This window comes from Microtus oregoni, unplaced genomic scaffold (genome assembly GCF_018167655.1).
Source record: "Microtus oregoni isolate MIOR12 unplaced genomic scaffold, Mior012 000001F_ref0000356, whole genome shotgun sequence".
Lineage (NCBI taxonomy): Eukaryota > Metazoa > Chordata > Mammalia > Rodentia > Cricetidae > Microtus > Microtus oregoni.
The window spans coordinates 89,815,771-89,832,558 of NW_024543060.1; the positions used below are offsets into that span (position 1 = coordinate 89,815,771).

Consider the following 16,788-nt stretch of genomic DNA (forward strand, 5'->3'; position numbering starts at 1 on the left):
CAGGTATGGACCTGGCTATATGACCCAGGTGCTGGGGATCACTCTGGGTTCTTGCGCTTGCTTGCAAGCACTTTACCAACAGATCCATTTCTAAGACCCAGAAACCGCGTTCTCTAGGCAACAACAACAGCAAAATTCACTGTGATTCTGACAATCTCTCTTATGCTCATCTGACAGCTTCCGGTTTCCATCTATCTAGCCAACCAAAGGGAAAAGGGTTTTGAAGAAAACGTCCACTCCCAGGGACATGAGGGGCCAGGCATCTTCTAACAGCCTTTCGGGCAATAGTTTATATTCTCCTCTGACGCTAAAACACAAAATCAGCCATAGTGACTTCAGGGTTGGCTGCAGCGCGGAATCTGAAAACACACAAGGGACCTCTGGGGCTTTTTCATTAAAACCCTTTGAACGGCCCAATCACTAATGCAAGATTCTGCAGCATCACACCCTGGAAAACCACAGCTGGAATAGTCACGTGGATCTGCCAAATGGTAACACATTTAATACCCTTCTTATGTAATGTTAACAAACGTGACTTGGGAGATGAGGCCAAACCTAATCACAAAAGCATCTTGATGCTGTTACTGTCACCGTGCTGGAAGCAAGGTCTAGACGCCCGAAAATTCAAATGTTACCATTACCAACAAATATTGTTACTTGCTTTCCTTGAAACGACAAGACCATGTTCACTGACAAATAAATAAATATAGGAATAAACAACCAAAAAAACAAATAGATAAATAAATCTGAGGAATCCCACTCTTGCTTGTCCTATCAAGCAACAAGAGTTACCATGAAAAAGATGTCCCGTTGATGGCCCCATCCCTTGCTTATTGATAGAACTTGTCAGGACAATGCAGGAGAGCGCTCCCCGGTGGTGAGAACAGGGAAGAACTGACAGGCTGACCAATCAATCCTGCAACTACCCAGGACTAGAACCAGGGTTATGAGTTGGCCCACCCCAACATCCACCCCAGCTGTGATCTCCAGCAGCGTGTGAAGGGACCGGTCTGCCCACCCAAGGCTTCGGGGTCTCCACAGCACAGGGCAACAACAGGATACTGAAGAGGAGTTCCAGTGAGGGCCCAGCATCGATAGTGTAGCAGAAACCAGAGCCTCAAACCAAACAATGACTCTCTGCAACGAACACTTGTAAGTAAAGATGTATAGACAAAAGGGTTTACTGTGTGACTCACTGTATCACACATGCAGCTTCCACGATGAGATTTTTTTTTCCTTCTCTCTTTTTCTTTTCCTTCTTAAACTTTATTTTTTTCTTTTATTTTGGGAGGGAGGTTGCAAGGGCAGAGGGTGGATACAAAGGGGCAGGGAAATGAATGGGATGGAGATGCCTGATGTGACAGACACGACGAATAAAAAAAAAATAGAAGAATTAAAAAAAAAAGATGGCTAGTTGAACTTGTGGCTCAGTGGTCCCATGGTTTTTACGTGAGCGACTACCATGTTGTTTATATGAGCATCGCCTAGGACAGTGGTTCTCGGCCTTCCTAACGCTGCGACCCTTTCATACAGTTCCTCACGTTGTGGTGACCCCCCAAACATAAATTGCTACTTCACAACTGTCATTTTGCTACTGTCATGAATAGTAATGTAAATATCTGATAGGCAGGATATCTGACATGCGACCTCCCAAAGGGGTCGTGACCCACAGGTATTAAAAAAAATGTATCCCCAAGGATCAACATGTAACAGGCTAACACCCATCACTGCCTTATCCTGAGCATTTACAAACAGAACCATCCTGTCTGTTCCTACACAATGCAGGGATGAAAAGGTCAGGGTGTGAGCAATCCCACACACTATTGCTTTGACTCCACTCACTGATACATAATTTTTTAAAAACAAATAAGATACAAATATTTGTTATAAAAAAAAAATCTTGTATTTCACAGAACCCGAGGCCTTGGGAAGCCCGAATGTCTGAAAAACGCTGTTTTGAAGACCCTACGGGATGGCTGTCCTTCGCTTTGATGACACGCTGTCTGCCTCCCTACTCACCGCTAACACAGATACACACAACTCCATGTCTAGAGCAGGGTGAATCCGAGAGAGTCGATCTCTGTGAAAGGGACACCACGGACAGAGTACAGACCAAAGCAGAGAGTGAAAGCCTGGGCTGGAGCTGTGCCGGCTCGGATGCCCGGCACCTGTGTAAATAACAGGCTGTGGCAGCACCTGCTGTGTCAGGAGGTGGAGCCAGGCGCTATCTATCGCTGGTGAGTAACCCTGGCGTTCACCTGCCGGCCATAGGCCAAACCGGCAAGCTCCACGTCAGTGAGACCTCGTCTCCAAAAGAAAGGGAGGGAGGGAGGGAGGGAGGGAGGGAGGGAGGGAGGGAGGGAGGGGGGAGCAGCAAAGGAAGACATTCAGTACTGACCTCCAGCCTCTGTGCATGTGCACACGCATACACACACACACACACACACACATACACACACACTGCACACACACATACACACAACACAGACATACATTGCTGTAATGATATAAAATGTTTTATTTGGGCTGGAGAGTTGACTTAGCAGTTTTCTTGCAGAAGAACTGGGTTCGGTTCCCAGCATCCACCTCAGGCAGCACCTGTACAAAACCACCTGAAACTCCAGTTTCGGAGAAACTGTCGCCCTCTTCTAGTCTCCATGGGCACCCACATGCAATAGCCACATACAAACACATAATTAAAAACAAAATAAATACTTAAAATAAGTAATAGTTTTCTAGAGAAAAAAAAAGACCTATGTGATTCATTTTCTCTGTAAGAAGAGACACAGGATAAGGGGATGATTGCTTCTATTCTGAGGCCTGGCTTATGAAAGAGAAAATTTTGTGAGGGTAAGAATAAAGAAAGCATTTCAGCAGGAAGCTTCACCTAAGCCGAGGAGAACCCAGCACGGAGGCTATGGGTACCTCGGGGGCAGCAATGTGTGATGACCAGGTGCCAGCTCCAGCCCTGCAGTCACCATGGGAGTGGCTGCGTGGACAGAGTGCTGCTACGCTGGCCAGCGCTCACAGCGGGCTGTGTGGTGGTGACCTAGCTTCCTGTGAGGGATGAAAGCTCCTGTAGCTGGCCAGCGCTCACAGCGGGCTGTGTGGTGGTGACCTAGCTTCCTGTGAGGGATGAAAGCTCCTGTACCTCACGGAACTGGAGAGAGAAAACGAGTCCTTACAACTCAGTCTAGTCGACCTGCAAGCAAAATTCATTCATTCATTCTTTCTCTCTCTCTCTCTCTCTTTCTTTTCTTTGTTTCTTTTCTTTCCTCCTTTCCTTTCCTTTTCCCCAAGACAGGGTTTCTCTGTAGCTTTGGAGCCTGTCCTAGAACTCATTCTGTAGACCAGGCTGGCCTCGAACTCACAGAGACCAGTCTGCCTCTGTCTCCTGAGTGCTGGGATTAAAGGCGTGCGCCACCACCGTCCAGAGCATGATTATTTCTTAGGGATCAAAAATTTTCACCTACAAAGTAGGATGAACTAGATGGTTTCTACACGTGGGTGTGGTATTTATTCTGAAATATACAAGACCATACTTAGAGAGTCCCAGAACAAAGTCACACTTCTGTTAAAGATTCTACAAGGATAACTGACCACTTGGAGCCATCTGATTATAGAGTTAGAACTCTGCTGATGCACAGCCAAATTCACTTGGGCTATTTTTAATATCTTTAATAGCCATTCAGTGCTCGCTTGAGTGTCAGAGCTGAGGTCCTTGTCACCACCAAGTGAGAGACACTCAAATGTATTAACAAAACCATTAGCTTCCACCAACCCAAAAGTTAGGAATGGCATCATCAGAACCTGTAATAGAGATCCCCCCAGTCTGCTGGAACCCACTTTCCTGATGTTGCCGTCAATGCTTAAGAAACACATTTATGGGCTGGAGAGATGGCTCAGAGGTTAAGAGCATTGCCTGCTCTTCCAAAGGTCTTGAGTTCAATTCCCAGCAACCACATGGTGGCTCACAACCATCTGTAATGGGGTCTGGTGCCCTCTTCTGGCCTGCAGGCATACACACAGAAAGAATATTGTATACATAATAAATAAATAAATAAATAAATATAAAAAGAAGAAACACATTTATGATTGTCTTTTGCTGCGTAACTATAAAGATGTCATAACCCCATTTCCACATAGGAACACGCGACTGCACAATGCGAATCCATGCTCCCAGCCACGCCACACACATCTGCCTCAAAAAATAAATTCTTTCGTATTCCCTTGCAGGTGAGAGACGTGTTTCGTCCTGACAAAAGCAGCCTGACCAGATCTCTTTAAACGGCCACCACATTTAAAACAAGAAGGAATCCACGGCTTACTCTTTAAATTCAAATAACAGGTAAGCTACAAAATAACTCTTACCGATTCTGAAAGGATTTCCCAGCAATATTGTCTCTGTAGGAATCAAACAAAACGTGGTATTGATCCCGGCTCCATTCCAGAACCACCTAGAATAAAAAAAAGAGAGAGAGAAAAACACCAATGCTTTCTGTGTATCAAAAACCAACAGTTCAATACGAAAGTTAGTTCACGTGAGCAACTGCCGCAGAAGCAGGTAAGCAGTCCGGAGTGCCCGCCCACTCCAGACACCCAGCTCAGGCCGGTAAACAAGCCACAGGTGTGGCTAAGCCATCTGAGAAGACTTAGGAGCTCACGGGCCTTGGGGTGGGGTCTGGGAATACAAAATTTGAAAGGAAGTGATGTCTGAACGGGGTCTCGAGGGGGATGAGAGAGGGGTAACGGCAGCTAGTCAGAAGAGTGTATTTGGGGCAGGTTCTTTGAGGGCAGCTGTGCAGCTGACCTTTTCGAGCAGAGCTGGGTAGATACCAGGAGAAAATAGGAGCTGGGTCTTGACGATGACTTGCCTGCCAGGCATGGGTTAACAGATGCACTCGCTGGGGGGCCGCAAGGCACCTATGCCCCACCTCCAGTCTGAGGAGGGAGCCCTCAGAGTGTGTGAGAAAACCAACAACAAGAGAGGAAGGGGATGTGATCTGGAAGAGGACCTCACTACCTGAGGTGTCCACTGACAGCCTCGCTATTTGGAGACAGATGCTGTACAAACACTCATAGACCGCTTTTCCTCTGTGTCTTCAACCCTGAACAACTCCGCCCCTCTTCCTGGCACACCTTACCTCTGGATTTGCTCTAGGCCTCACTGACTCTCCTCTCACGGCCTCCCTGCCTTTCTCTTCTCCTCTCAGTAGGATTTTGCCCACTGATGCACAAACACATCTCTGAAAGCCTTCCCTTTACAGCCCTTCTAGCTGACCATTCGCATCATCTATTTCTTCTAGAACCCTCGGCCCTCCCCAATACCACTTCTGCCCTCTCCCCCCCCCCATTTCAGTGGCCTATCCAGGTCAAGTCTGATGACAATCACTGAGTGTCCACCTTAATTCTTGATAGCTGACCACCCCCACTTTCTAGAAGCCCTCATTCTCCCTCTGTCTTCGGGTGGCTTGTCATCTGTCCAGTTTGTAAATGTGTCTTTTATTCTGTCCTTCATTCTGCAACGGTCTCCTTCCTGCCCCACACCTTCTAGTTTCATGGTCCTTCTCTGCCACAGTGTGATTCAAGGCTGTAGGCTTCCCGGTCTTTGGATTCATTCCAGCCAGCAAAAAGCAGGTTTTTTTCTTCAGAGACATCTTTGAAAATGCACCTACCGCTTGTGCTTTCCTTGGCTTAGCTATGCCACTACAGCTGGCACAGGGAAGCCGTGTGCTCGACAACACACGGTCATTTGTTTCCATGGTCCTCGGATACTCCAAGATCTGGTCTTTGCCACCTCCCTCACTCAGACCCCGCACGAGTACCACATATCAATGTCTTCACTTAATGGATTTATTTACAAACATCTGCACCTAACTGCAGGTTTGCAAGGACTAAGCTAAGAGCCCCAACTTCGAGGAACTATGTTGGCTGGTTGTTTTCCATGGCTTCATTAATGTGTAACAGGCAAACGAAAATCATACATACTTACGATATACGCTACATTTTAGTATATGCATATACTGTGATTAAATAAAACTAACCGATAGAGCTACCATCGGACGTATTTCTGTGATGAGAACATTCAGGATGAACTCACTGAACAACTTATTATGGTTTAAAATTTTGCACGTAGCAAGAATGTGGAGGTGAGAGGACAGTCAGTCCTCTCCTGCCACGCGGGTCCCTGAAGCAAACTCCGGTCCTCAGGCTCAGCAGCAACAAGTGCCTCTTGCTGCTGAGCCGTCTCGCCGGCCCTCAGCAATTTTTAAGCATTCAATCTATTATTTGCACATGTATATGTACATGATAATGTACGTGTATCAAATGTACTATTAATCACAGCCACTAAGCTGTACCATTCATAGGTCTCCGAATTTACTCCTCCTTGCCAAACTCTGTGCCCTCTGGCCAACATCTCTCTACAATTGATTTTCGAACGGAAATTGACTGCAATGCCGGCTGCACGGAGGAAGGGATGCCAACCCCTTCTAGGAAAAACCACTGAGAACGGCTTCCCCGAGGAAGCGAGGTCTGCAGTGTTAACAAGCAGAGCCTTTCCCAAGCGCAGTCAGAAAGCGCAGGGCACGTCGGCAGGTTCAGGTTCTAATAGCAGACTGACGGAGGAGTGAGGGGGAGGAAGAGAATGTGGGGTGGCTGTTAGGACTTCCAGGACTTCTCCTGCAGCACACAAAGAGTCGGTGACCATTTGGTGACAGGAGGAACAGGTACAATGATGAGGGCTGGTGAGATCCAGGGTCCTGCTATCACTGGTAAGTGAAGTTAAACATGCACAAAGCTGCCCTCCATCCTTATATCACACAGAACCGAACCTGGAGTTATAAAATGCCATCTGCCCTGTGAAGCACGGGTGTGCTAATTTTCAAGAGTATCGACTGCATGAGTCTCAGCTTACTGAGCGCCAACACAGAAATTCCCCATCGCTATCTCTGTGCCGTCTGCCACGGGACGACCGCTAGTCGTCTTTGAAAAACAAATCACCAAGAAAATTAAGCTAGGACAATTATCTGTTGTGGGAAGTTAGCCCACCAGACCAAAAGGAGCCAACCTGGAGTCTGCCTGGAGCTGCCAAAATCCCCCTCTGTGCCTAACCAGAAGGAGCTAGCTACCAAGCGGTATTTCCAGAGCGCCTAGCAAGAGGTGCTGTCGGAGGTCCTGATCATGCCTAGCCAATGAGAGATGAGCTTGAGGTGTCAGCTGTCAAGGGATCAGACCGCCTGGGTGCTGGGAGGGTATTAAGTGTTTTCCCAGTTGTTAAAGACGTGAGTCTGCTGTAAGCCTTCTACCCGACTCTCAGCATCTGTGGTCGTTCACCCCCTCCCCGAGGAAGACGTTAGGACCCAGCTCGTGGCTAGTGGGCTGCCCAGAAGACGCAGCAGGTGGGAGGGAGGGCACACAGCCTCGCCAGGGGTCAAGCCCAGGTGATAATCTTTATCTTCCCTCCTTGTGTTGGCTCACACCAGAATATCCAACCTCGTCAATTTCAGGGCGCTCTGACGTATTAGTAAAACAATCCCTTACCCCCCCCCCCCCCCAGTTCAATCCAGATGCTCGCTCCCTTCTCTGCCCTAAGGAATGTGTGTCTTGACTGCTGACTTGGAAATTACCGCCACTGTCTGCAGTACTCTGTGACTGACTGTTAGCTTTGTTGTCTTTATCTTTAAAAAATATTATTTCTTTTTGCCTGCATGTATGTCTGTACACCACATGCAGGTAGTGCCTGTGGAGGCCAGGAAAGGGCATCAGATCCCTTGTGCCCGGAGTCACAGACAGTTGTAAGCTGTTACACGGGTGCTGGGAACCGAACCTAGGTCCCCTGGAAGAAGAGCCAGTATTCTTAAATGTTGAGTCACCGCTACAGTCCCAGCCTTGTTCCTTATTTTACCTTTTCTCCTGTGCTAGCCAGGCGTGTTAGACAGCTTACTAAACGGGGCACAGCTTCTGAAGCATTCATGATTGTAATGGCGAGATACTTACAATATTATACGGCACTAACGCAAATTAAAACCTGATACGGAGGGGCTGGAGACACGACTCAACTGTTAAAGGAACTGGCTGCTCTTCCAGATTACCAGAGTTCGTTCAATCCCCAGCACCCCACATGGCAGCTGCCTATAACTACAGTTTCAAGGGATTCAACACCCGCACACAAAACACCAGTGCATATAAAAGAAACTTAAATAAAAACTAAAAACAGACCAACAGACCAGTTGAAGTTGTCCTAAAAAAAACTATATGAAAATTAATGTCACTCTAGATAAAATGCTAGATTTGCCACTTGAAGCTTTTCCTTCAGGTACTGCCCCTAAACCAGCCGTTCTCAATCTGTGGACTGTGACCCCTTTGGGGGTCATATTTACATCACAGTTCATAACAGTAGCAACGGTTACCGTTATGAAGTAGCAATGGAACAACCTTAGGGTTGGGGTCACCGCCACGTGAGGAACTATGTTAAGGGTCACAGCGTTAGGAAGGTTGAGAACCACTGGCCTAGACCAGTTTCCTCAGGATGCTTTGGTTGGCAAAGTCTGAGATTAGATGAACTACGATATTGTTTATAAAAATAATCTCTGACGTACCATACAATGTTACTAGTTTTTAGAAGTATAAATGCCATTAGAAGGGGGCTTGTTTTAACAGGTAGAAACGTTTCTGCGTGTGTGCATGTGTGTGTGGCGTGTACACATCTGTGCAAACACATGTGGAGGTCAATGATCAACACGGGATAGGACCTCAGCTCTCTCTGTCCTAAGTTTTTGAGGCAGAGTCTCTCTCATCAGGCCTGGAGCCCGCCGGCTCTGCTGGACTGGACAGCCGCCGAGCTCCAGGGTCCACCTGTCTCCGTCTCTCTCCAGCCCTGGGACTGGAGAACTACACTTCTGCACTCATCTTTAACGCAGGTGCTGAATGGCAAGAGCTCAGGTTCTCGGGCTTGCCGGGAGTGAGTACTGCACTGGCTGAGCCATCTCCCTGCGCCCCACGTTTTCCACTTCTAGGGTCTTTTTGAATGATCACGGCTTTCATGATCAGTCACCCGGCAACTTTTACAAGATGGCAGCCAAGGCCAATCTGCATCTCACTGAGTCCCTGTGACGTGATGGCAGGCAGCTATGAGGCCACAGGCACCCCTCCCTCTTGGCCACAGGGCTGAGCTGGTGTCACCTGATGCTGGCGTTGCCCAGGCTGCTCCCTCAGATTTATCTGCAGCTGGCTTGTAAAATATGCTAATGAATACAGCCGTTCACCACTTCTGAGGCTGATGTTTACCTAACACACCAGGCATCCAGTGACCCAGACCTATTTCCCTGAGATAGCTGGAAAGGGCCACAATTACACAAGAAGTGTGCGTTCTTATTGTCCCTACTGTGACTAAAATCCTCAGATGAGGTAGACAACTGACTCCCGCAGGTTGTCCTCTGTTCACCATACACACGGCACGGCACACATGCATGTATACACAACACACACGATAAAAATGTACTTTAAAATTAATGAAAAATGAGGGTACAGTTCTTCATCAAAGGAAGTCAGGACAGGAACTGGAGCAGGGCAGGAACCTGGAGGCAGGGGCTGATGCAGAGGCCATGGAGGAGAGCTGCTTGCTGGCTTGCTTCCATGGCTCCCTCAGCCTGCTGCTTCCTTTTTTCTGTTTGATTTTAAAACATAGAGCTTTCTGCTTGATCACAGAATGCGGCTCCCTCCGTCCTGATGAGACTTAGTCTGTAGGACATCTCTAAGATCCTTTCTTCCCGTCGAATGTGCTGCATGCATGAATCACCCACGAGCTGACAGATCACCTGCTACAGACGCCGCCATCTGCACCACAAGACTGGAACAAACTGTCCCGAGACAGAGAAATGAAGAAAGGATCCCGGGAAGATGCATCATCTATTACAAACACTGGTTGGCTACATTCTAGAGGGAACGGCGGAAGACCTCTACACGGTGATTACAAAACGGCAAGGCACGTTAATAAAGTACTTGCCCCTCGGCTGGCCCATTAACATAACACAGCACACCAGGGCTATCCTCAGAGCTTTTCTGCTCTCTGGGGAACATCAATGACAAGCGTCATCTGAGAGAGCCGGCCTCTCACTTCTGCCTACGTGGGCGTCACAGCCAGAAGAGCTCCCCGAAGCGGACATACGGCATTTAATTAGTGTTTATTGGATGCCTGCCATGGGCACTTTGCAAGGTGCCTCGTGGACATCTGACGCCTCATTTAACCCACCTGTCCTCACCAGGCTCAGTCACAGTCAGTGTCTTGGTTAGGGTTTCTATTACCCTGGCAGAACACCATAACCAAAGCAAGAAGGAGTCAGGACAGGAACTCAAGCAGGGCAGGAACCTGGAGGCAGGAGCTGATGCAGAGGCCATGGAGGGGAGCTGCTTGCTGGCTTGCTCAGCCTGCCTTCTTATGAACCCAGGACCAGCAGCCCAGGGATAGAAGGCACCACCCACAAATGGGTGAGCCCTCTGCATCAATCCCTAATTAAGAAAACGCCTCATGGCCAGATCTCCTGGAGGCATTTTCTCAGTTGAGGTTCTCTACTCCCTGAAGACTCTAGTGTGTGTCAAGCTGACAAAAAACCAGCCAGCACAATCAGTGAACGAGAGTAAGCTTAGCCGCTCACGGCAGTCCTTCAGCAGGGGCTCGCGGAACATCTGCCACTAGGAGCGGGGATGCCAGCTGACGATTTTACTTACACTTGTGGATCAAGATGTTGGTGGAGGGGCTGGGCGGCAACCAGACGACAGACGGCTGGGCCCCTAAGCGTTCCTGTTCTACCCACTTCTCTACGCCCTCCTCCAGCCTAGTCCAAGACTCCCGCAGACTACTCTGCCCACAGCCGCGCATAATGCAGGGTTTCTCCGTTCCTGTACTGGCCTACCAGTTTTTCTGTCAGGAGGAGAAGGATATCATCATTTAGCGGTGTCCCTGGGCCTCAATTACTAAAAGCCGGTACACAACGACCTTTAAGGGTACCAGGTGCAGGGGGAAAGTCACCACAATGACACCAGTCACCTCTCTATCAGCTCTGTCTTCCTTTCTATCTCCCGCCACAAAGGCCTTGGTGCATTCTGTGTACGGCAGGGGCACAGAAATTCTTCAGCATGTACATCGATGTCAAAGGACAACTTGTAGGGATCAGGAATCTGTTCTCTACGTCTACCACATGGGTCCTGGGACTCAAACGCCGTCACCAGACTTGGTGACTTGGCACCTTTACTCACTGGCCCATCTCAATGGCCCCTTCCTTTACCCTTTCAGTTGTTCTCCCGATGTCAAGGCCTTTATTCCGCTTCATTGGTGAGAAGTGGTAGCTTCTCAACATCAGCGCCATTGGCATGGGAATTGCTGTGGGGATTGTCCTATATATTAACAGAATTCCTTGGCCTCTACACATTAAAGCCAACAGCACTACTTCATTCCATGCCCAGCTAGGACGACCTAAAATGTCTGCGGATGTTGTGAAACATCCCCTGAAGGAAAGATCACCACCAGCTGAAACAGCCCTGGCCTCCTCTGTCCCCTGCTTGAGGGCTTCTGGTCCTCCGTTGGGCTCACACAGCAACAAGAAAGCCACCCTGACCTAGGCCACGGACGAATCTATTCTCGCTGCTGGTGTCTCCCACCACGCCCTCTACATCTTTGCAGAATGCCCGCAGTGGTGATGAAGTGGCATTGAGTGCCCCACTGTACCAGCTCCTTCTCAGCAGGAACTGTGTCTTCTCCTTGACTGCTGTGCCCCCAGGGGCCTGGTTAAGCATTTCCTAACAGAATGAATGAGCCAGGCATCCTGTGGGGACAGCGGAGTTTTAAAGTTTCAGAGATGCCATCTCTGACCTCAGGTTGCTAAGTACAAAATGAGAAGTTAAGTTTTATCACCTGAGCAAGCTAGCTGCCCTGAGAAGCTGCTGAGGGCATAAAAATATGCATTTCTTCTGAAGGACCAAATCCAAGAAACCACATTCCAGGGCCAAGTAAGTCATGGACCAAAAGACCAAATTCCCTAGAGAGTGGAGGGAAATTCATCCCCATAAGGGCGCAGAGGCCGAGAGCCCAGAGGTAGCGGCTGGCCTTCTGTATCTGCTGTTCCACCTTATCCACGGACTAGGACAGAAATCATTCCCAACCTCCCCAACCCAGGGAAAAGACTCAGGGGTCAGTCACCAACATAGTTCTGTTCAACACAACACTGTTCAAAGCCACCCCTGCCATGCATCTGAGACGTGTGAAGAGCTGTCAGCTCTCTGTTCTCAGGGGGAGGTGGGAGTCCATACTTGGGAATCAACTCACACTCCCCAGTTGGAGCCAAAGGTGGCTGTGCCGTGTAGCAGACGTGGGTCACACACAGGACAGAACCAGAGAATCACCTGCTATTGGACCCAGACCCCCATCTGCATTCCACATACACACCCTGAGAGTCAGAGGCTAAGACCTCCAGAGCCTATGGGAGGAGTCAGCAACCCATCTAAAGGAAAGTGGCCTGGGTTTGGTCTCAACAGGGATGACCAAGTGTCTGCTCTAAGCGTGGTTGTCGGCGTGGCCTTGGAAGGATGCCCTCTAGGTATCTGACACTTGCCAATCCTGAGGTCTTCACACGTACACGAGAAGGACCTCCTGCCCTCTGCATGCTCCCTCACTGAGTTAGCAAAGAGAGGGGCCCACAAACCCACCTCTCTTCTCCATTTTGATCTTGCTGTCTGTTGCAGGTCTAGCTAGGGGAGCCACAAAGCCCCCACTTAGGCTCTGGAACCTGCCACTCCCTGAGACTGGTCACCTTAATGCCAGTTCCAGGACAGTCTCCAAAGCTACAGAGAAACCCTATCTCGAAAAAACAAAAAACAAACAAAAAAAACCTACAAACTTCACAGATACTTTCCACAGAGACAGCACGTGATTGCATCTACACGATAGAGGGCAAACAGTTATCACGGGCGAAGACCAAGGAAAGGAAATGGGTTTGAACTGAAGCTGGTATCTTTGACATCTGTAGCTCTGGCCGACCTCTGATAACAGTGTGGTAACTGTTCTCTCGAGTAGCCGGCTCAGATCACATGACTCAGCTGTGACTCCCAGGCCTGCCCGGCCCCGAGGCTCTGCAGACACTAGGGTGGCTGACGTGGGTATAATGAGGGCACTTGGGCCCCAGGGCAAGGCAGGCAGCTCAGAGGGTGCCCCCCCCCACACACACACACACTGACAAAGGCTCTGCAGTGACCAGCCAGGGCAGCGGAGAAGTTGGAGGCCACACCTCTTTGGAGCAGGCTGCCTGAGGGAACTGAAGACAGGACAAGGAGAATTTATGACATCATTCAAGCACCTTGATCCACCACACCAGAGGTTTAGCTTGCCCAATTACACCAGCTAGCAAGTTCATTTAAAAAAAAAACGGTCTGAACTGTGATCTGTCACTTGCAACCCAGGACTCCTGATGACAATCAGAACCCACTGCCAGTGACCAGGGGTTCAAAATGCAAAGGGATGACTTTCAACATTAGCAAACCTTGGCTCAGCTACTCCAAAGGGTCTTACTGTCCAAAGCATTCTCTCCCCCCCTCTGCCCACAGGCCTGCTCCTATATGAGGCCATCCGAAAGCTTGTGCGTCATGCAAAGGTCTCCGGGGCCCCTCTGAAATAGCTCAACAGTGACTTTTCTTCTTTAAACTAAGCCGTTACTGTGTACAGATTCACACGCTGAATTCCCTCCTCTCTCACACTATGACGTAATTCTTATGTGTGCAGTGGGGCCTCCTCTCCCCAGCCTGAGCGGTCCCTACTATCCACAGCCTATCAGCAGGCCTCAGGTTTCTAGAAAGACTTCCGAGAACAAAAACGAGTTTCAGAACATGAAACGGACAAGTTACACATATGAATCATGTTTGAAAATATAGAGTAACCACACATTGATCAGAGTAAGTAACTTATCCTCGCTGAAAATGAGGTTAAAAGGATGCAAGGTAAAAAATCACCACCCACCCACCCACCCATCCATCCATCCATCCATCTATGCATTCATCCATCTATCCACCCAACCACCCATCCATCCACCCATCCACCCAACCACCCATCCATCCACCCAATCACCCAACCACCCATCCATCCACCCAATCACCCATCCATCCATCCATCCGTCCATCCATCCATCCATCCATCCTCTCATCCATCCATCTGTCCGTCCGTCCATCCGTCCGTCCATCCGTCCATCCATCCATCCATCCAACCATCTGTGCCTCAGAATTTACCTGGCACCTTCTGGTTAATAAACATTTTCCACTTACCAAGAGTTGAGCCGTGACTGAGACACAGTCTCTGCTTTACCAATCAACTAGGCTCTGAAAGCAGTGTCCCCCAAAGAAAGACTTTAAAAAAAAAAAGTTCTCCATTGCACAAATTCCATTAATATTATAGTTCACGCTTCTTTTGAATTCAGAGATTTACCTGCCTCTGCCTCCCCAGGTGCTGGGACAAGTGCTGGGATTAAAGACATGTGCCACCATCGCCTGGTTTCTTTTTTTTTTTATTTTTTATTTTTTTTTTGGTTTTTTCGAGACAGGGTTTCTCTGTGGTTTTGGAGCCTGTCCTGGAACTAGCTCTTGTAGACCAGGCTGGTCTCGAACTCACAGAGATCCACCTGCCTCTGCCTCCCAAGTGCTGGGATTAAAGGCGTGCGCCACCACCGCCCGGCTCTTTTTTATTTTTAGTGCTCTCGCTCTCTCTCTCTCTCTCTCTCTCTCTCTCTCTCTCTCTCTCTGTGTGTGTGTGTGTGTGTGTGTGTGTGTGTGTGTGTGTAACGCAGGAGTTACTTCTCTCCTTCAGCTCTTACATGAGTTCAAGGGATCCAGCTCAGGGACTACCCCTTGAGCCACACTGCCAACCAGTTCAGGTTTCTTGTATGAACCTCCCAATAAAAGTATATTTTTGAACATTAAAATGGGAGGGAGGGAGGGAGGGACCTTCAACATGTTGGCCAGTAGTTTTGAAACCATTTTGTCGTTTTAGCTGCTTCTGTTTTGTAAGACAGGCTCTCACTCCATAGCCCTGGCTAGTAGGCAACTTATAAGATAGATCAGGTTGGCCTCAAATTCAAAAGATCCACCTGCCTCTATCTGTCAAGTGCTGGTATTAAAGGTACACACCACCATTCCTAGCAAAATAATTACTTTTTAATAAAACCCCTGATGCTAAAAATAAATAATAAAGCAGTGAGAGGGGCCCCCACCCACAGGATCAGCTGCGAGTAACTCATTTTGAGCATGGCTGAGAATTAGTTTGTGCAGGCCAGGGACCCTCGGATGGGTCTCTTTCAGGTCACCTTTTATCATCTGTCTGTCTGTCTGTCTGTCAATCTATCTATCTACCTACCTACCTACCTACCTACCTACCTACCTACCTACTTATTTTGTCTCTGACCAAGAACACACTAGAAACCCACAGTTTAATCAGGACACCTCATGGCCACACACACTCCTTTCCTGAAACTGGACCAGTTAAGAAACCAGTCACAGAGGCAACTTGAGCTGAACCCGGTTTTCAATCCTCTTTGCCATGGAAAAGGAGTACTTTTTATTAATTCAAAAACATGACCCTAAACAGGGAGGTGAGGGGGGCATTCTTGTCGGTAGGAGCAGACAGGCTTCAACTGAGACGACTGACTTTCTTATGGGAGTTAATTTTGTTTTGTTCCAAGAAAGTGATATAGTCCCAAGTAAGACAAGGCTCACACACAAACACCCACGTCCCAGTGATCTACAAACACCCGTTTTTCTTTAGTCCCTTGCTTGGTGGCATACTGACCTCTCTTGAACTCACTTGGTGGTAAGAACCTGACCTAACTAACTGGCGAGAGGCTATTTATTTATAGGCAGAATTTTCCTTGTGGAGTATAAATATTCATGCTCTTCACCGTAGAGAGTGCGGGTATTTGACGGCAAGATCAGGGTAGTTGTGGAAGGTTCAGGAAGGGGTGTATACTTTGTCTATTAAGGAAAGGACGGGCCTGGAATACAACCTCACCTCAAGAGCACGGCTTAAGACCCCTAACAGCGACTGTAATAAGAACAAACACCAACGCTAAAGCCAGAAGTCTGCCCTTTCCTTCAAGTCAAAGTCTCACCATGTATGTAGCCCAGGCTATCCTCTAACGCTCAGCCCTCCTGCCTGTCTCCTGGGCGCCAATATCACAGTCGTGTTCTATCATACAGAGCACACGAAAACATTTCTGAACCGAGGGCACAGCTGATCTAGATTCCTTAAAGGATTCTTTTTTTTTTTTTTTTTTTTTTTTTTTTTTTTGGATTTTTCGAGACAGGGTTTCTCCGTAGCTTTTGGTTCCTGTCCTGGAACTAGCTCTTGTAGACCAGGCTGGCCTCGAACTCACAGAGATCCGCCTGTCTCTGCCTCCCGAGTGCTGGGATTAAAGGCGTGCGCCACCACCGCCCGGCTTCCTTAAAGGATTCTTAAGGACAGTCTAGTGCTCAGACTTAGAAGGAACTTAGCTCAGACCCACGTGACTTACAACAAACAAGCTCTTCCCCCGCTCCCCTCAGCTACTGGCCCAGTCCCAAGGAGACTTGGGACAAAATGCTAAATGCTGGGCTTACAGGTTCACTCTACCGACCTTGTTTAGTCTACCACTTTCTCTCCCAGCTCTGGACTCTTCCAGATGCCTCTCTGGATGCACTCTCCTTCACAGCGACAATGATAACCTCTTCAGCAGACCGCGGTGACGTCCTGTCATTTCATTCAGACCAGGACCTCCG

The 16,788-nt window shown here is 48.5% G+C and overlaps 1 protein-coding gene across 1 annotated transcript in view; it reads right to left on the reverse strand.

Annotated features, from left to right (window-relative positions):
* Gnptab (N-acetylglucosamine-1-phosphate transferase subunits alpha and beta) overlaps window positions 1–16,788 on the reverse strand; it is a 62,762-nt gene that overhangs the window by 41,964 nt on the left and 4,010 nt on the right. Inside the window, exon 2 of the mRNA XM_041668797.1 lies at window positions 4,372–4,457. Within this exon, the coding sequence (XP_041524731.1) occupies window positions 4,372–4,457 (86 nt within the window). The remainder of the gene's footprint in view (window positions 1–4,371; window positions 4,458–16,788) is intronic.